At 37.4% G+C, this 20,443-nt stretch overlaps 1 protein-coding gene across 2 annotated transcripts in view; it reads left to right on the top strand.

The window, feature by feature from the left end:
• The window catches only part of TBCEL (tubulin folding cofactor E like), a 75,956-nt gene extending 55,919 nt beyond the window's left edge, over positions 1–20,037 (top strand). For both annotated transcript variants that reach the window (XM_027036758.2, XM_027036759.2), the window contains one exon: positions 16,772–20,037. In XM_027036758.2, the coding sequence (XP_026892559.1) occupies positions 16,772–17,090 (319 nt within the window). In that variant the 3' untranslated portion in view covers positions 17,091–20,037. The remainder of the gene's footprint in view (positions 1–16,771) is intronic.
• The last annotated feature ends 406 nt before the right edge of the window (positions 20,038–20,443 follow it).

Below are 20,443 nucleotides of genomic sequence, written 5' to 3'. Positions count from 1 at the left end.
TTTTGTACATAGCCTTGCTTTTTTTTTACTTAACAGTAGATCTTCAACAACATTCCAAAATGCCCTTATTATATATTTGTACACACACACACACACACACACACACACACACATACACACACGCCCCCTATATATAGTTGATCTTTTGTGATCAAAGAAAAGTGCTGCATCAGTAGTCGTCTTCTTTTTCATTCTGAATGTTTATTTCTGCCTTTCTGTCTCTTTTTTTAATTGGTCCTACTAAATGATTATATTTTTAGTAGTATCCTTTTTTTAAAGTTGGGTTTATTGAGGTATAATTGACAGAGTAAGTTCTACTATTTTTAAGTATACATTTCTGAGTTTTGACAAAACTACAATTATGTAACTACCAACACAATCAGAACATACAACTGTTCTATTGCCCAAAAAAGTCTTTCCCTGACCTCATCCTCTGGTATCCACTGATCTGTTTTCTGACCCTATAGTTTTCACTTTTCCAGAATTTCACACAAATAGAATCACATAGTATGTAACCTTTTCTTTCAATTGAAATTTTTATCGAGATAATTGTAGATTTACATGTAGTTGTAAAAAATAGTACAGGGGCGCCTGGGTGGCTGAGCCAATTAAGCACCTGACATCAGCTCAGGTCATGATCTCACAGCCCGGGAGTTCGAGCCCAGTGGTGGGCCTTGTGCTGACAGCTCAGAGCCTGGAGGCTGCTTCAGATTCTGTGTCTACCTCGCTCTCTGCCCCTCCCCAGCTTGTGCTCTCTCTCTCTCTGTCAAAAATGAATAAACATTAAGAAAAAATTAAAAAAATATATACAGCCAGGTCCCATGTACCCTTTATCTATTTACTCCCAATAGTAAAATTTTGCAGAATTGTAGTACGGTATCACAACCAGGATTTTAGCGTTGATACAGTTCACTGATTTTATTCAGATTTCTCCAGTTTTACTTCTACATGTGTATGTGTGTCTGTGTGTATTTTAGTTCTCTACGTTTTATTGCATGTGTAAGTTTATATATCCACTGCCATTGTCAAGATGAACAGTTCCATCACCAATGACCTTTCACATTGCCTTTTTATAACCACACTCCACTCCCTGCCAGCTCCCCTATTCCCATCTCTGTCCCTTAGCAACCACTAATCTTATCTTCATTTATAAAATTTTGCCATCTCAAAAATGTTAGAAAAATAGAACCATACAGTATATAACCGTTTGGGATTTTTTTTTTTTTTTACTTAGCTTAATTCCCTGGAGAGTCATCTAAATTGTTACATGTATCAGTACTTTGTGCCCTTTTTATTGCTACGTAGTACTCTTTTATTCTTTTTAATTAATACCTACTCAAAGCCTCACTGATCCGTCTATTTTTACTAACCTCTTTTTTTTTTCAAGTTTATTTATTTTGAGAGAGAGAGTGTGTGTGCGAGTTGGGGAGGGGCAGAGAGAAGGGGAGACCGAGAATCCTAAGCCGTCTCTGCACTGTCAGCGCAGACCCTGTCTCCGAGCTCTATCTCGCAAACTGTGAGATGGTGACCTGAGCCAAAACTGAGAGTCAGACACTTAACCAACTGAGCCACCCAGGGGCCCCCGCTTTGTAGTATTCTATGCTATATATGTACTAAAGTTTATTTAACTCTTCATTTATTGAAGAACATCTAGATTGATTCCAGTTTGGGGTTATTACAAATAATATATGAATATTCTTGTATAGGTTTTTTTTTTTTTATGAACATAAGTTTTCATTCCTTGGGATAAATGCCAAGGAGTGCAATTGCCGAACAGCACGGTAGTTGCATATATAGTTGTTTTGTTTTTTTTAACTTTTTTTTTTTAACTTGTATGTTTTTTTAATTTACATCCATAGTTTAGCTACCATACTGTTTTCTAGAATGACTGTATCATTTTACATTCCCACCAGCAATAAATGGGTGATCAAATTTCTCTGCAGCGTTTTCTTGCTAGCATTTGATGTTGTCACTTTTTTCATATTTTAGCCATTCTGGTCAGTGCATAACATCTCCTGATGGCTGATGACTTAATCCCCCGGAATTCGCTGATGGCTAAAGATCTTGAATACCTTTTCATGTGCTTATTTGCCATCTGTAAAGCCTCCAGTGACATATCTCTGTGGTTTTTGCCCAATTTTTGATTGGATTGTTTCTTACCTTACTGTTGAGTTTGAGAGCTATTTATATACTTGAGATACTACTTCTTTGTTAGATATGTGGTTTGCAAATTTTTTCTATTAGTATGTAGCTTTGTCTTTTTGTTTTTTTCCTGTGAGCTTTCATAGCGCAAAAATTTTTAATTTTGATGAGACCCAATTTACCAGTTTTTCCTTTTATGAATTGTGCTGTTAGTATTAATAACTCTGCCTAGGCATAGATATTGAAGTTTTTCTTGTTTTTTCCTAAAAGTTTTATCGTTTTACATTGTACATTCGAATCTGTCATCCATTTCGAGGTAATTTCAGTGCAAGGTGGGAAGTTTAAGCTGAGGCTCTTTTTTTTTTTTTTTTTTACCTTTAGTTGTCCAGTTTTCTAGCACTATTTGTTGAAAAGGCTGCTTGACCCAATGCATTGTTTTGCAGCTTTTTTAAAAAATCGTGAGAGTGTGTTTGTGTGGGTATATATCTGGGTTTTCTGTTCTGTTCCACTGATTTATGTCTCTATTATTTCACAATTACCACACTGTCTTGTAGCTATATAATTAGATTTCGTATCATATACAATGATTCTTCCCACTTTATTCTTCAAGAGTATTTTAGTTATTCTAGGACCTTTGCCTTTCTATATAAATTTTAGTCCAAGTTTGTCTCTGTCTACAAAAAATCTTGCTGAGATTTTGATGGGAATTTTATTAAACCTGTAGATCAGTTTGGGGAAGATTGACACATTTACTATATCGGATCTTCCAATGCATGAACACAGTATGTCTCTTCATTTATTTAGGCCTTTTTAATTTCTTCCATTGGCATTTTATAATTTTCAACATACAAGACTTACAAATCTTTTGTTAGATTTACACCTGAGTATTTCATGTCATTTGCAAATATAAAAATTTTATTTATGCCTTTCCAATCTGTATGACCTTTTTCTTTTTCTTGCCTTATTGCAGTGGCTAGAACTTCCAGTACTGTGTTGCATACGAGTGGTAAGAGTGGACATCCTTGCTTTGATCCCAATCTTAGGGAAAAGCATTCAGTCTTTTACCACTAAGTATAATGTTAGCCATGGGATTTTTCATAGATGCTCTTTATCAAGTTGAAGTAGTTTCCCTCTGTTTCTAACATGCTGAAAGTTTTTATCATAAATGGATATCAGTTCTTTTCAAATGCTGTTTCTGTGTCAATCTGATTTCTCTCGGTCAGCTTATTGATATGAGAGCTATACTGATTGATTTTCAAATGTTGAACTGGCATTAGATACCTAGAATAAATTCCTCTTTATCATAGTGTATGTTTCTTTTTTTACATTTTTGGATTTGGTTTGCTAATACTTTGTTGAGGATTTTTGTGTTTAAGGTCATAAGAGATATTAGTATGTAGTATTTGTCTTTTAAAAAAATGTATTTTATGTGCTTTTGGTATCAGGGTAACACTGGCTTCATAAAATGAGTTGGTAAGTGTTCCCTTCTCTTCTGTTTTCTGGAAAAGTTGTCTACAATTGGTGTTAATTTTTTTTTTTTTGTCATTTAAAAAATTTTTTAAGTTTTCACTGTAGTAAAATACATATAACAAAATTTGCCATCTTAACTATTTTTTTAATTGTGGTAAAATGTACATAACATAAAATTTACTACCTTAACCACTTTAAAGTGCAGTTTGGTTGTGTTAAATACATTTCTATTGTTGTACAGCAAATCTCCAGAACATTTTTCATCTTGTAAAACTGAAACTCTATACCCATTAAACATCATCTTCTCATTACCCACTCCTTATAACCCCTTGCAGTCACCTGTCAATTACTGTTCTTTCTGTCCCTGTGAATTTGACTATTCTAGATACCTTATATAAATGAAATCATACAGTATGTTTTTTGTGACTGACTTATTTCACTTAGCCTAATGTCCTCAAGGTTCATCCATGTTGTAGCATGTGACAGGATTTCCTTTTTTTTTTTTTTAAGGCTGTATAATATTTTATTGTATGTATATCCACATTTTATTTAACCATTCATCCATCAATAGACATTTGAGTTGCTTCTACCTCATGGCTATTATGAATCATGCTGCTGTGAACATAGATGTGCAGATTTCTCTTTAAGACCCAGCTTTATAATTCTTTGAATCCCAGAAATTAGATTGCTGGATCCTATGGTAAATCTCTTTTTAAATTTTTGAAGAACCACCATACTGTTTATTTTCATAGTGATTGTATCATTTTACAGTGACACCAACAGTACACAGCAGTTCCAATTTCTCCACTGACCAACACTGATTATTTTGTGTATATGTGTGTAGGTTTTTTCATTTTTGTTTTGTTTTGTTTTTTTGGAAATAGCCATCCTCATGGGTGTGAGGTGGTATTTCACTGTTGTTTTGATTTGTATTTCTTTAATTACTAGTGATGTTGAACATCTTTTCATATGCTTGTTGGCCATTTGTATGCCATCTTTGGAAAAATGTCTATTCAAGTCCTTTGCCTATTTTTAAATCATTTTTCTTTCTTATTTTTTGTTATTGAGCTGAAGGAATTCTTTATATATTTTGGATATTAACCCCTTGTCAGATATATGATTTGCAAATATCTTCTCCAATTATGTAAGTTAGCTTTTTCTCTGCTCATTGTATCCCTTGATGCACACAAGTTTTTAAGTTTAAAGTAATCCCATTTGTCTATTTTTGCTTTTGTTGCCTGTACTTTTGGTATAATATCGAAGAAATCATTGCCAAATCCAATGTCAGTGAGACTTTTCCCCTATGTTTTCTTCCTAGCAGTTTTATAGTTTTGGGTTGTACATTTAGGTCTTTGATACATTTTGACTTAATTTTTGTATGTAGTTAAGATGAGGATCCACTCTAACTTTTTTTTCATGTGGATATTCGATTTTCCCAGCACTGTTTGTCCTTTATATATTGAGTGGTCTTGACAGCTTTATTGGAGATCATTTGACCACATACATGTTGTTTTATTTCTGGCCTGTTTATTCTCTTGCATTGGTCTATATGTCTGTCTTTATGCCAGTAACAAACTGTTTTGATTACTGTAGCTTTGTAATATTTTGAAGTAAGGAAGTGTGAGTCCTCCAAGTTCATTCTTCCTTTTCAAAATTATTTTGGCTATTCAGGGTCCTTTGATATTCCATATGAATTTGAGGATGATTTTTTTCTTTTTCTGCAAAAAAAATGCTATTGGAATTTTGATGGAGATTGCATTGAATCTGTATATTACCTTGATTAGTATAACATCTTAATAATATTAAATATTTAAATCTGTGAACATGGAATTTTTCCCATTTATTTGTATTTATTTCAGCAATGTTTTGTAGTTTTCAGTGTTATTTTCCTTTTTTTTCCTTTAAATATTTTTCTCTTTTTTTAATGTTTATTGATTTTTGAGAGAGCACAAGTGGGGGAGGGACAGAAAGAGAAGGGGGGACAGAGGATCTGAAGCAGGCTCCGCGCTGACAGCAGAGAGCCTGATGTAGGGCTTGAACTCACGAACCATGAGATCGTGACCTGAGCCGAAGTCACATGCTCAACCGACTGAGCCACCCAGGTACCCTTGTTGTTTTCCTTTTTTTAAAAATGCCATTTGGGGGTGCCTGGTGGCTCAGTTGGTTAAGTGTCTGACTTCAGCTCGGGTCATGATCTCATGGTTCATGGGTTCGAGCCCCGTGTCAGGCTCTGTGCTGACAGCTCAGAGCCTGGAGCCTGCTTTGGATTCTGTGTCTCCCTCTCTCTCTGCCCCTCTCCTGCTCATACTCTGTCTCTCTCAAAAATAAATAATAAACACTTTTTATAAAGTGCCATTTTGATTTCTACTACCTTTATTATTTCCTTCCTTTTGCTTGATTTGCTCTTCTTTTTCTAGCTTTTGAGGTAGGTAGGAATGTAGATTATTGATTTGAGGTCTTTCCTAATAAACATTTAGTGCTTGAAATTACACTCACAGCACTGTTGGCATCCCATGTTTTGATGTGTTATGTTTTAATTTTCATTCAGCTCTTTGTTTTTAAAAAATTATTTGAGCCTTTCTCTCTGATCTCTAGATTATTTAAAAGTTGAATTTCCAAGTATTTAGGACTTTTCCTAAATTGTTATCTTTCTGTTATCGATTTCTACTTTGGTTCTCTTATGGTCAGAGAACATACACTAGGTAATACTAATTCTTTTAAATTTGTTAAAGTTAATTTTATGTCCTATCTTGGTGATTATTTCATGTACTTCAAAAAATGTGTATTCTGCTATTGTGGGGCATAAAATTCTATATATGTCAGTTGGATACTGATGATTGATTGTTTTGTGCAAATCTCTGTTCTTGCTCATTTTCTGCCTAGTAGTTCTATCATTTCCTGAAAAGAGATGTAGGCACCCCTTTGAGTCTCCTTTCTTTTACTAAACATGATGCATTTGATATTCATCTATCTTGTGTATATCACTAATTAGATCCTTTTTACAGCCCAGTAGTATTCTTTTATATAGATGTAACAGTTTAGTGATTCGTCAACTGAAGTACATTTGGAGTGTTTCCTTTTTTTTTTTTTTTTTTTTTTAGCAATTTATTAAGAAAGCTGTGATAAATAGCTACAGGTTTCTGTGTGTGAATACACTTCTTTCTCTTGCATAAATACCCAGAAGTGGAATTGCTGAGTCACATGGAAAGTATATGTTTAACTTGCTAAGCTGTTTTCTAAAGTGGTACACCATTTTGCTTTCCCACTAACTACATGTGAGAGTTCCTATTGTTCCACATCCTTATCATCACTCAGTATTTTCAATTTGTTATTTCTGTTTTGTTTTTGTTCTGTTTTTTGTTTTATTTAATTTTAGCCATTCTAATAGATGTATAGTGGTATCTCATTGTAGTTTTAATTTGCATTTCCCTAATGACCAATGATGTTGAGCATATTCTTAGGAGCTTCTTTGCCATCCAGATACCTTCTTTGGTGAAGTGTCTGTTAAAATCTTTTGCCCATTTTCGTAGTAGGTTTTTTGTTTTCTTATTATTGGATTTTGAGAATTCTTTATATACACCAGATATACATCCCTTGCCAGATGTGTGTTTGGTACATTTTTTTCTCTCAGTCTCTGGCTTCTCATTGCATTCCTCAAATACTTTTTTCAAAAGCAGTAAAGAAAATTTTGAAGACATTCAACTCACTGTTCTTTTTTCCTTTTATTGATCATGCTTTTGGTGTGATATCTAAGAAATTTTTGACTAACCCAAGATCACAGAGATTATCATGTGTGTTTTCTAGACATGTTACAGTTTTAAGTTTTACATTTAAGCTTTTGATTCATTTGAGCTAATTTTTGTATATGGTGTAGAATATGAATTTTTTTGTTTTGTTGAAACTTTGGCATATGAGTGTCAATTGTTTTAGCAGTGTTTATTGATAAGACTATCCCTTCTCTATTGAATTGATTTTATACTTGTGTTGAAAATCAGTTAACCATATAGGTAGACTCTACTCCTGGATTCTCTGTTCTTTTCTATTAATCTATGTGTCTATCCTTTTTGCTAGTATCACATTGTCTTGATTCCTGTCACTTTATAGTCTTGAAATTCAGGTCATGTTGGTCCTCCAACTTTGATCTTTTTTTCAAAGTATTGTGGCTATGTTACTTCCTTTGCTTTTTCATATAAATATTAGGATAAGCTTGTTGAATTCTAGGGGGAAAAAATTCTTCTGGGATTTTGATTGTGGTTGTGTGGAATCTTGCAGGACAATTTGAATAGGATTGACATCTTAATAATATTGAGTCTTCCTGTTCATGAACCAGTATATTTCTCTGTGTATGTAAGTCTTATTTGATTTCCTTTAGAAATTGGTGTTTTGTATTTTTCCACATATAGATCTTGCTCATATTTTGTTACATTTATACATAAGGATTTCATGTGTTTTTGTCCTGTTAAAAATAGTATTTTTTATGTTCAGTTTTCAATTGTTCATTGCTAGATGTAGAAATACGTGTGATTTTTGTATATTGACTCTGTATTCTACAACCTTGCTAAACTTATTAGTTCTAGTAGTTCTTTTATTTAGAATTATTGTAGTAGATTTATTGTAGACAATCATGTTATCTATGAAGTACAGTGTGTATTTTCTTTTCCAATCTATATGACTTTTTAAAATTTCCTTTTTCTATTTTTCTTATTCTTTTTCTGCATCTGCTGAAAAATTTATACAGTTTTTCTCAGTAGTGACTTATATTGGCTGATTTTTTTAAATGTTTAGCCTTAAATTCCCAGGATAAATCTCATTTGGTTATAATGATTATCTCCTTTCTATGTTGGTGGATTTCATTTGCTAATATTTTGTTGATGATTTTTTGCATCTGTTCATGAGGGATATTGATTTTTAATTGTCTTTTCTTATAATGTCTTTGTTTCATTTAATATTGGGATAGCACTTGCCTCATAAAATGAACTTGTGAGTTATCTCTCCTCTTCTCTAAAAGAGTTTGTGTGGCATTAGTATTATTTCTTTCTTAAATATTTTGTAGAATTTTGTCAGTGAAGCCATCTGTGCCTGGTGTTCTTTGCTGGAAGCTTTAACTATGATTTAATTTATTTAAGAGATATAACTTGATTCAAGTTATGTCCTTCTTGAATGAGCTTTGGTAGTTTGTGTCTTTGAAGAAATTAACCCGTTTCATCTTAGTTATTGAATTTATGGGCATAAAGCTGTTCATAATACTCACTTATTATAAACCTTTAAGGTCTGTAGTGTCTGTAGTGATGTTCCTTTGTTCAATCCTGATACTGATACCTTCTTTTCTTGATCAATTTGGCTAGAGGTTTCTCAAATTTGCTCCCCTTAAGATCCAGATTTGAGTTTTATTGGTTTTCTTTTTTCCCCCTGCATTCTATTTCACTCATTTCTGCTAATATCTTTATAATAATTCCTTTCTTCTAGCTTTGGGCTTAATTTGATCATCTTTTTCTAGCTTCGTAAGGTAAAAGCTTATGTCATTGATTTGAGACCTTTCTTTTTTCTCTTATAAACATTTAATTATATAAATTTTCTTCTAAGCACTGTGTTAACTACATTCTATACATTTTCATATATTGTATTTTCATTTTCATTGAAGTCAGATATTTTCTAATTTCTCTTGTGACTTTCCTTTTCTTACACATAGGTTATTTACAGGTGTGTTGTGTATCTTCCAAATACTTGGGGATTTTTCAGCTATCTTTCTGTTAATGATTTCTAGTTTAATTTCATTGCAGTAAGATAACATACTTTGTATTATTCTGATTCTTTTTAATTAATTGAGATATATTTTTGGCGTAGAATATGGTCTGTTTTGGTCAGTACTCCACATGTACTAGAAAAAAATGTGTGTTCTAATGTTGGGAAGTATGTTTTATAAATGTCAGGTCAAGTTTTTAGTAGTATTCGTGTCTTTTATGTTTTTAATGATATTCTGTCTGCTTATTCTATCGATTATTGAGAAAAGAGTGTTGTAGTCTCCAACTGTAATTGTGGATTTGTTTTTTTGTACCTTCACTTCTATCCGTTTTTGCTTCATTATCTTGAAGCTGCATTGTTAGGTACATACACACTGAAGATTGTTATGTCTCCCTGTTTGAGTTTACCTCTCCCTATCTAATGGTTTTGCAGTTGTCTCTAACTAGCTTCCCAGCCTCCGGTCCCACGGTAATTGTAGTTAGTACCTGTCTAGTCACCTAGGCAGCAGGTGATTTGATTCAATTCCTGGTGCCAGAGCTGTCTTTTTCATTCTTTTATCTAGACCCTTTGCTCTAAAGAGCATTGGATCTGTAGCAGTTTTTGCATTCTTATTTTCTGTTCAGCCTTACAACCCTCCAACTCTACCCCTGCTTCATGCAGTGAACCTGGCTTGAGTTCCTCCCTCTCCCATAGAGTACTTTTACTCTCCTTTGACTAACAGGACTTTAGCTCCTGACCGCCACCACCTGCTTTGGGTTTGGGATCCAGTGGTTCTGTGGTTTACTTGTGTGCTTTGCATTTCTTTTCTGTGTCTGGTCCATAGAAATGTCTATTATTTCTGAGGCTAGGCTGCCTTCTTGGAATTCAACCTTTCATATTTTATCCATTTTAAATCTCTATGTTTGGGGCAGAAGTATATTAAAATGTGAATTTATGGAGTCATTTTGATCAAAGTCCTAATCATATTGATAAATGTAGATCAAAATAATTCTTTTAACTGCTGTATCATATTCTATTGTATGGATAAGCCACACTCTGTTTATCCAATCACTAGGTTATTTGACAGCACTTGAGTTTAATAGTGAGTTGAAACAAATTCTATAACTTAAGCCTTGATGAAATATACTTAGTATGAAAAATACTAAGTTCAGTTCAAGTACTTTGCCATGTGTGAGAGGTGAGGGTAAATAATCCTAGAGGTAGATAGAATACAGAAGCTTGAAGAAGACCAGTGAGAAAACTTCTGTGGCTTTCACTAAGTAAGAGAATGAGATCTGACATGGAAGATCATAAAGAGAAAAGGGAAGAGCTTCCAGGAAGGAATCTTGAGAACTACCTGAGTGTAGATGGTCGAAAGGAACGAGAACCCCTAAAAAGAGATTGAAAAGCGGCATTTGAAATATGGAAAGGAGAAGAGAATTTCCAGAGCAGTATTATTCTAGCAAACCATAGAAGTGGTGAGAATTAAGACAGAATGACAGTCCGAGAACAAGACCTGAGCGCTATCTTCCACCCTTCCGTCAGAGCTATTAGACCTTGGGTTCACAAACTGCCCCAATTTCTGTATCTGTAAAATGCATACTAGAAGATCTCTAAGATCCTTTCTGTGTCTAACATGTTTAATAAATAGAATATCAGTGACCTTGAGAAGACTGTTTTAGTGGTGTGTGAAAGCCCAGATGTAGAATTGAGATTTCTACATATGCCATAATGTGATACCATATCAAAATGAGAGACAGCATAGTATAGCAAGAGAGATTAAATGCCAGCAATCAGATGTTTGGAATTTATTTTGAGTCTACATAATGCCTTAGGAAACAGAGTAAACTAAATTAATGTATTTCTTCTAGTTATTAAGTGATTTGGTTAAACCAAGCAAACCATCAGATTTTTCATGTATTATATATCACATTTCCTTAAAGAGAGGATTACGGATTTATTTTAGAGTAAGATAGCTTTATTGAAAATAAAGATTCCAGGGGCACCTGGGTGGCTCAGTCGATTAAGCATCTGACTCTTGATTTCGGCTCAGGTCATGATCTCACACGTTTGTAGGATCAAGCCCCGCTTTGGGCTCTCCACTGATGGCCTGGGGCCTGCTTGGGATTCTCTCTCTCCCTTTCTCTCTGCCCTTCCCCAGCATCTCTCTTCCTCTCTCTCTCTCTCTCTCTCTCAAAATAAATAAACATTTTTTAAAAAGAACTCCTGAACAGAAGTATAGTATATATTACATTTTAGCATTTGATTATTACAGTACACCCTTGTCAATAATATCTTTCAAGGTGGGTTTGTGGCATTTTGCCCACTTCAGAAGTGAGACTTATAAAGTACTGATTGATTGAGAATATTAATATAAATTGAGATTATTTGTTTTGAAGAATACTTAGTCATCAGAAACCATTTACCTTTTAAGACTATAGCTGTGGGGCCAATGCTGAGAAAAGCTCAGATAATACCAAGTTCGCAGCTGTAGGTCAGTTTGGATGGACTGTTGAATAGTGAATAAAATACCTGAACTGGAAGACTAGGAAGCAACTGGGATCAGAAATTTACTGGGCATTTTGTAAGATCACGATTTTTTTATATTTACTGATTTTCCCTGCTTAAAGAGAATCCAAAATAAGAAAATGGGGATTAAACATATTCTCTTAAAATCATACTTGTTACATATGTAACCTTTAGGGGAGCATATTTAGGAGGTGTACTGAGTCACAACTCTGATACTTTTCCTTCATTTTTATAGAATAAAGAGTGAATATGTGTTAGAGCCCATATCAAAACTTCCATCCATGTGCAAAAGTCTAAATTTTAAGAGTTAAAGAAGTGGGAAGGCAGGTACAGAAGTGGTAATGTTGATGGCAAAAAATAAGTTTGGAAGGTTATAAAGCAACCAAATAATGAAGGGCCTTTTATAGTCACTCAGTTTTCTATTGCTGCTGTAACAATTTACTCTAAACTTAGTGGCTTAAAACAACATCTGTTTGTTATGTCACAGTGTCTGTGCGTCAGAGGTGTGGGCATGGTGTGGCCTAACCGGCTTCTCTGCTTAGCATCTCACAGGCCAAAAACAAGGGGTTAGCAGGGCTGTGTATGTTGTTGGAAGCTCTGGAGAAGAATCCCCTTTCAGGCTCATTCAGGACGGTGGCGGAATTATGTTCCTTCTCATCCTTTACACGTGGCCACCTTCATCTTCAAGTCAGCCGTGGTGTATCAGGTTCTCTCATGCTTGGAATCTCTCTTGATTTCCTCTTCTGCTGCTGCCTGGAGAAAGTTTGCTGCTTTTAACAGCTCACATGATTAGTTTAGGTCCAGTGAGTGAATCTCTGTCTTACGGTCAACAGTGCCATATGACATAATATAATCTTGAGAATAGCACTCAAGGGGATGAAGATTGTGGGGACCAAAATTGTGCCTTCCACAATCACGATAAAGAGTTCAGGCTTTTTTCTTAAGGGCTTTATGTGATTTTCAGTAGAGGAGTGATGTGGTCACGTTTGTGTTTTATAACAATCGCTTTGGCTGTAATGTAGACAAGAGTCAGTTTGGGGCCACCGTGAAGTTATGGGAAACCATTTGAAGGAGTGTCATTTGAGATTCAGTCATAGATAACAGAAATCATGCTAGCTATGTTCAGAAGAAAGGGACTTAAAACAGGGAATAAAGTGCTTACAAACATTTTGGAGATGGCTGTGTCCCTAGGATGACCTTTAGAATGTTGCCACAGACTGGCCCCCCAATGGCACTGCTGCCTCTGGTGGAGTCAGACCAGGAGAAGCTCACGAAACTGCTGTCCCTGGTGGTGGATCACAGCACCTTAGCTGATCTGGGGATCAGCAAACTGCTGCCAGGGATGTCGACCCTGGGAATGCAGGGAACGCAGGGAACTGCCATTTGGTAATAGGGAGCCTGTGCCCCAACTGTTCTCATAGCATCTGCTAGATCCATGATCTGTGTCCCCAGGACTGTTGAGTGTAACTGATAGAAACTGGAGCTCACCTGCAAAGATATGTGGGAAATGTAGTTTTTAGCTTTCCAGTCTTGGCAATCCAGGAGGAAGGCATTCCAGAGGAGGTTGAAGCAGATGCTGAGAAAGCTCGTCCACAGAAAGCTCTAGCAATCCAGGTTATTAATGATAATGACTTGAATTTACAAGGCACGTGGGCAAGAGAGATGCAGATAGGTTCGTGAAACGTTTAGGAATAGGATTGATAGATCATGGCAATTGATGGGATGGGGGTTGGGGGGGGCTGGGAGGGATAGGAAGGAATCAGGACGACTGTCCAGTTACTGGCTAGGATGAGTAGGTAGTTTCTGGTGCCATTTACTGACATAAGAAAGACTGAAAGAAAGATGGTTAGAAGAGTGACAATGGATTATTTCTGGATTTTGAGAAAACTGTAGGACCTTAGAATGTCCTAATTTATAGGTCATTTAATTTGTAGATAGACTTGGCCTGTTGTGGCAAGTAGGCTAGTTTCTGCCTGTGGGTCATACTTTTGTGTACAAATATGTTTATGGGTGAGATTAACTCAGTTGGCTCTAGTGTCAGGTATAAATAACTCTAAGATTATATAATTATTATTTTAAGTTTTAGTTTTAATATTTAAATATGTTTAGAGCTTACTGCTAGCTATTTAATTTCATTGTTGAGCAGTGTTTTTCAGAAGAACTCACGGGTGCCCTATTCCCTGAGTTCTTCTTGTTATAGAATAATTGCCTCCTTTTTTTTTTTTAATGTTATTTATTTATCTTTGAGAGAGAGAGAGAAAGAGAGAACAGGGGAGGGGCAGAGAGAGAATCCCAAGCAGGCTCTGTGCTGTCAGCGCAGAGCCCAGCACGAGGCTTGAACTCACAAACTGTGAGATCATGACCTGAACCGAAATCAGATGCTTAACTGACCGAGCCACCCAGGCGCCCCCAGAATAATTGCCTTTTAAGTGTATTTCTGAACAAAACTTGGCAAGGTATAATATCCCTGGGTCATGCTTTCTAATACATTTATTTGGTGAGCTTTGGCGTTGTTTTGCTCCTCCATTTGTGTCATTGGCTCTGCAATTTTTCTTTTCAGCTCATTCTGCTGTCCATCATTTGTCTTTGAGCTCGTGTTTTATCATATTCATGCATTTATTAAGTTCTAGGCCGCTTTCCTTTGATTATGTTTTCTTTCGGATTGAGTTCTGCCTCTGCCTTTTACTTTGTGTTTCTTTCTTTTCTACCTTTTGCTATGGGATGCGTTTAGTTGCCATTTTGTGTCTTCTCACTTAGGCTTAAAAGTGGGCACCTCTCTCCAGACCATCTCTTTACTGAAACATAGTGTAAGTAAACTCTCCTTGACCCCTTCACCATTGTTCTGTCCCTCCTAGGCAGAGTTTGAGAGTGAGAGTGAGGTATTACGATTCTACTTTTCTGTAGTCTGAAGGGAAAACATCTCTGGAGTTGGGTTTAGCTTTTATTTGGCCTCTTGGGTTCTGCTATCTTTTCTGGGATTTTGCTCAATTATCATAGCCTTGTTTCACTTGTTTGAAGTCATATATGAAGAGATGGGGGTCGGGAAAGATAACCTTGGAGTTTGAATCATTTCACTTTTTCAGTTTGGAGCCTGGGAAAATTTCAGGTCCTGGTAGTTTCGCTTTTTGCTTGTTTGAGCTTGTTTTGTTCGGTTCTGTCCTGTTTTCCTTTGCTAAGGTCTTGACATCCTGGCAGTGGGGTGTGGAGGCTTCTGGTCCCCGCGGTGTTTCCTCAGTCTTTCTCCTGGCTGGCTCCTCATCCCTTCAGCCCAATTTTCTGTAAATTGGGAAGTGTTAGCTCAGGATTTTCCTCTTTACTTTCTTTCTCCGTAATGGACTCTGAGGGTTGGGTTAGAATCTTTGCTAGCAGAACCACATAATCCACGGCTGTGGTTCCTTTCTAAAAGGCTATCCCGGTAAGGTTACTCCCTCTCTTCTTTTGTTAGTTGTTGCTGGCGATATTCTTACCCTTTAAAAAAAAATACCGTTTTTGACACAAGTTCTAGGAGAGAAGATTCTGTAAACTGTGTCATCATACCACCATCTTTTCAAAGAAGTTCTACCTAGATTTCAAGTATTTATTTTCTAAAGGGTGTGTATGGTTTGACACTGTAAATTCCAGAATAGGAATGTAATGCTGACATTTTTTATTTGTATATAAACTTAGAATTCACAAAGTACTCACTCATCTATTATTTTATATAATTCTCTTGACTGTTTTATAAGGTAGGAAGGGCAGACTTTTTATCCCAGCTTTACTAATACGGAAACTGAGATCCAAAGGGATTGAGTCGATAAGTCACATAGCTAATTATAAGATGGAGTCAGGACTCTGAAGTTAGATCTTCTGACTGCAAAGCAAGTACTATTTTACTATAACCTGTTACTCCCTTTGATGAAAATGATTACCTCCATCCCTAATCGCAGGCGTCTGCCTCTGTCTTTAATGTTCCTACCAACCTATAACATTGATGTAACTGAGTTAGAGCCAGAAGGAGGAACGGGGAGGTGGGGGAATCATCTTACGTGACCATTGTACTCTGATCGCGAATTAACGTCAGTGTCTCGGTTATAATAAAGCCGATATCAGGTTTTTTCATCATTTTTTCCTTCTCTGATTTGTAGGAACTGCTCAGCTTCCTCAGTAAAATCAGACCCAGATCCTCTAAGGCTGGCAGTAGAGACAGGATCTTCCACATAGGAAACTTGACTTTGTGGGCCCTGCTCTCACCTCTGTAACTCACCTTCCTCGTAGCATCTTTTGCCATTTCTTCCCACCTTGATCAAGGAACTTCTATTCCTCATTTGCCACTTTTTCACAAGAATGTATTCTGGAGTCTTCCACAAGTTCCTTGTACTGCAGCCAACGAGACCAGGCTGGAACATTCAAACAAGGCATCACTGAAAAAGCTAGATTAATAGCTCACCTACAACTAGACTGTTGTTGTTGTTGTTGTTGTTTGTAAGTCATCTTCTCTGGTGGCGAGAAGCCAGCCTGCTTCCACCTTCCCATCTGTTACCAAGGAACATGTGCTTAGATGTCTGCCCTTTTTGATGATGCGTCCAAGTAAGCAAGTTTTACAGAGTGGTTAGACGTCGCTCTGAAATTCCGGGAGTGTCTACTTTTCTCGGTTCTCCTTTCCTCTCTAAGTCTATCCGTAAATAATGATTAACAGCAGGCATGCTGACCATCTTTAGGACAGACTCTTGTATCCACAACAATGTGGTTTTACTGTAGCCTCAAGAGGGCAACCGTATCAGATCACAGATGACACAAATAACTTGTCAGGTAGCTCCATGGAGATCATGTTAGAATAGGGTGGTGGCAGTGCAGTTTACCCGTAGTTCTGAAAAAGTCCGTGGTCCATATGCTAGTGGCTTAAGCTGACACTGTCTTTTTATCCTTCTAGGTATCATGAACTGATTACAAAATACGGGAAGTTGGAGCCTTTGGCAGAAGTGGACCTAAGACCCCAGAGCAGCGCGAAAGTAGAAGTCCACTTCAACGATCAGGTGGAAGAAATGAGCATTCGTCTGGACCAAACAGTTGCAGAACTAAAGAAACAATTAAAAACTCTAGTGCAGTTACCCACGAGCAACATGCTTCTCTACTATTTTGACCACGAAGCACCTTTTGGCCCAGAGGAAATGAAGTACAGCTCTCGCGCATTGCATTCTTTTGGCATTAGGGATGGAGATAAAATTTATGTGGAATCCAAAACAAAATAACCTCTACCAGCCTTGTAAAAACACATACATAAGGACTTCTTGCAGGGCATTTGTTCCCAATGGTTTTCTTTAGGAGGGAGAAGGTTGTTTTCGTTTCGTTTTGTTTTGTTTCAGTTTCAGGGGGGTTTTGTATATTTTTCCCCCTAGGACGGGTAGGGGACTGTTTTTGGTATTTTCTACCACAGATTTCTTCAGCTCAGCCAGCAGAATTGGCCACATCTCCAGTCCACCCGCCCTCCCTCCCTCACGAAAGATGACCAGGAAGCCGCCGTGTCCGTACCGTGTTCACTGGGACGTGCCTGCCGCGTGGTCGTCCTGACTGCTTCGGGATGCTTGTGGAAAGAGCACGAACAGTGTGTCCCCCGCAGGAGGGTAACTTGACTATTTAAATCTGGAGCAGGGATCTTTCCAGGAAGGGCCAGCATTTCTCTCCCCCCGTTCTTCCGCGTTCCCTCGTTCTCCCTCCTTTCCTGTTGTGGTTCAGTTTTTCACTTTGACTAGCGTCAGCCCCTGTTTACCTAGTAGCTTCATTCTGTCTATAAGTAACTTCTCATTTCTCAGTGTGGGCGGGGTTTTTTCTTCATTTCTCCCTTTTGAAACAATTTCATGTTTTAAGCATTTTTCAACCTGATCCTGATCTCAGGTACTCAGTTAGCACCTATAATTCTGTTAGGATCTGGAAGAGGAGCAGACGGAGAGTTAAAACTCCAGGAAAACTTCCTGTTCGGCAGCACAGGCAGAGCAGCCTGGTCTCTGTACGCAACAGTGTCCACGTGGCTGTTCGCACACACTGTATCAACCCTCACGTCCATAGTATGAAATATGTCGCATTCCCGAGTTCGAATGTATTTCCTCATATCTAGCTATCTTTTTCCTGACCTTAAACTACTGGGACCAGAGGCCTGACTTTAGGAAGGACCCAAAAAAGTAATGGATGTCCGTGCCAGGAGAGTTGAGAATTAGCTAACAGACGGTCTGTGGCGTGTGTGAGGGAGCAGCGTAGGAGAAAAGTCGGGTCGTACAGGAGAAAGAGAGTGTCGTGGCTTTCCTGCCTGTGTCGTCATTTGAAGTCCTTGCTCTTGCACTTTGCGTCAAAAGTGGGAAATTTTAATCAAAGGGAGTTTTGATTCCCGGTTCTTCCCTGGGATTTTGTGATGTCGTAACTGAACAGTTCTTTTTGTTTTACGTTTCCACTTAGTCGCCCCTCCTGAAGAACAACTCTGCCTAATCTATGAGTAAAGTCTAAGTGTCAAAACTCCAGAATTGCCTCCAAGTCATATTTTTTGCAGAAGCATATTTAAAGCACTTTTCTTTAAAAGCTGGTTCCTCACCTGCTCTGAAATCTTTGTGTTTGTTCTTGTAGTCCTTTGTTAATCAGTGTACTCCCTTTCTTTAATGTATGTCTTTCTTGGTCCACCATGTTTACACTTGGGAGACTTGAGGAAGGCTTAGCATAACTAAGGGCAGGAGATGTGCACATAAAAAAGAAGGTATGTTCTTTTTCGAAGAATGTAATCATTATCTGATTGCATTTGACTTTTTGACCTTCGTTACAGGATTCCACCGCTCCTACAAATTGTTTAATTTCGTAAGAAGTTTTTAGGTGACTCTTATAAAATCCTTCACATCTGCAGAGTTGTGATTCTTATTGCTAGTTTAAATTTTTTTCCTATGCCATAACAGCAGATGTTTATTCTCTTAATGCACTTCAGGTTCAGTGTCTGTAAAGCCTCTGACCCAGGCCTACTGAGTCAAATCTACGTTCACTGTAACATTAAAGGTGGAAACCAAAGGGTTTGAGAAAGATGAATGAAGCCCATCCTCCTGCTGCAAGACTCTATCTTTCAAAATCAGAAGAATGAGCAATGGAGATCGGGGCTGGGTATAAACAAGAATAATTATTTTGCAGTCACATTTTCCTGACAGATTTTTGGAAGTGGGGAAAAAAGCGTGGCAACAGTGTCATGAAGACAAAAACTGTGGGTGCTTTGTGTATGTGTGCATGAGTGCCGACGAGTTTGAAAGAGAAACCATGTAATGGAGCCCATTGCTTTCGTCAGCCTGGGAGACAGATGCACTCTTATTTTTTGAGGTTATATATGACCCCTGACTGTCCCGCAGCAGAAGGCAGAGCAAACACTTCTGTTATGCTTTAATCATAAGTGGAATGGTCACAACTAATGAGCTATTTTATATATGACAAAGTTTTATGAAATGCTTTTTTACTATTAGAGACCTGTTCCTTCTGTTACGACAGAACACAGCGTCCATCAACTGCAGGCATAATTCCCCTATTATACAGTTGCATGTCAGGGGAACTTCTCATCTAATGCAGTGGATGTGGGTATTTTTAGGGCATTGTAATTGATGGTTTTAATAATTGCTGAATACTTTTTGATTGAGATGAAATCTATCACAATTACTGGTCTTTTAGAGCTACAGAACAGAAGTAAAAGAGAGAAGCTATTTGAGCATGTGTACCTGTAGATTTATTTGGGTGGCTGAGTAAAGATGCTGCTTTTGAAATAAAATCGGTGCTGTGCAGACACTTGTAACCAAAATTATTTTTGTAACAGGCCGGAAAGGAGACAAGAGACCGTGGACCTTTGAGCCTAATTGTTATGCATAATTGATTGCTGCAGCTTATGTATTTTAATATTGACTTCCTCCATCCACATGCAGTGAGAGCATATTATTGGCATTTATGAGGCAAAATGCTGTCAGAGCCAGTGTTACAGATATTTCGCTGCCGGCGCAGTGTGTAGGACATACCTGTCCTCAACTAGAAATTCTTTTCGGTTATGAAAAGGGAAAGGAATGATAGAAGAAAAAGGCAGATCAAAACCGAGGGGTCCTCCGTGCTCACAAGTAGCTGCTGAGGCCACAACAGAGATCAGTTTTCTTTTTAATTGAATTGTTGAAATATCCCAGACTGCTTTAAAGGAGAGCGAAAAGCTGAGCCCAGTGTCTTTCATTATTATTACATTTTCTATTGTTTCTGCCACCATATCCGTAAACACGTAAGAAAGCAACGGAAATCCCACACCTTGTTTCTTTTAAGAGCTTTTGGTGGAAATAAGCCTGAAACATGAGCTACGTGTAACAGAGCCGAGTGTCATGATGCTATGTTTTAAAATTTTGTTCGCTTAACAAAATGAAACGTCACCAGATGTTTCAGCTGTGTTGCTGAGTAAGCAGTGCGCCAGCCAGAGGACCTTTGTTGCACAGGGATCTGACCCCCACTCAGGGCTCGCTGGTGATAGCTTTTACCAGTGCGCGCGCGCGTGTGTGTGTGTGTGTGTGTGTGTGTGTGTGTGTGTGTGACTTGCCCTCTGCGAAGTGCTAGGCTCTAG

Source organism: Acinonyx jubatus, chromosome D1, assembly GCF_027475565.1.
Source record: "Acinonyx jubatus isolate Ajub_Pintada_27869175 chromosome D1, VMU_Ajub_asm_v1.0, whole genome shotgun sequence".
NCBI classification, from domain to species: domain Eukaryota; kingdom Metazoa; phylum Chordata; class Mammalia; order Carnivora; family Felidae; genus Acinonyx; species Acinonyx jubatus.
The sequence above is the reverse complement of the archived record's forward strand: the minus strand, read 5'-3'. Positions and strand labels throughout refer to the sequence as shown.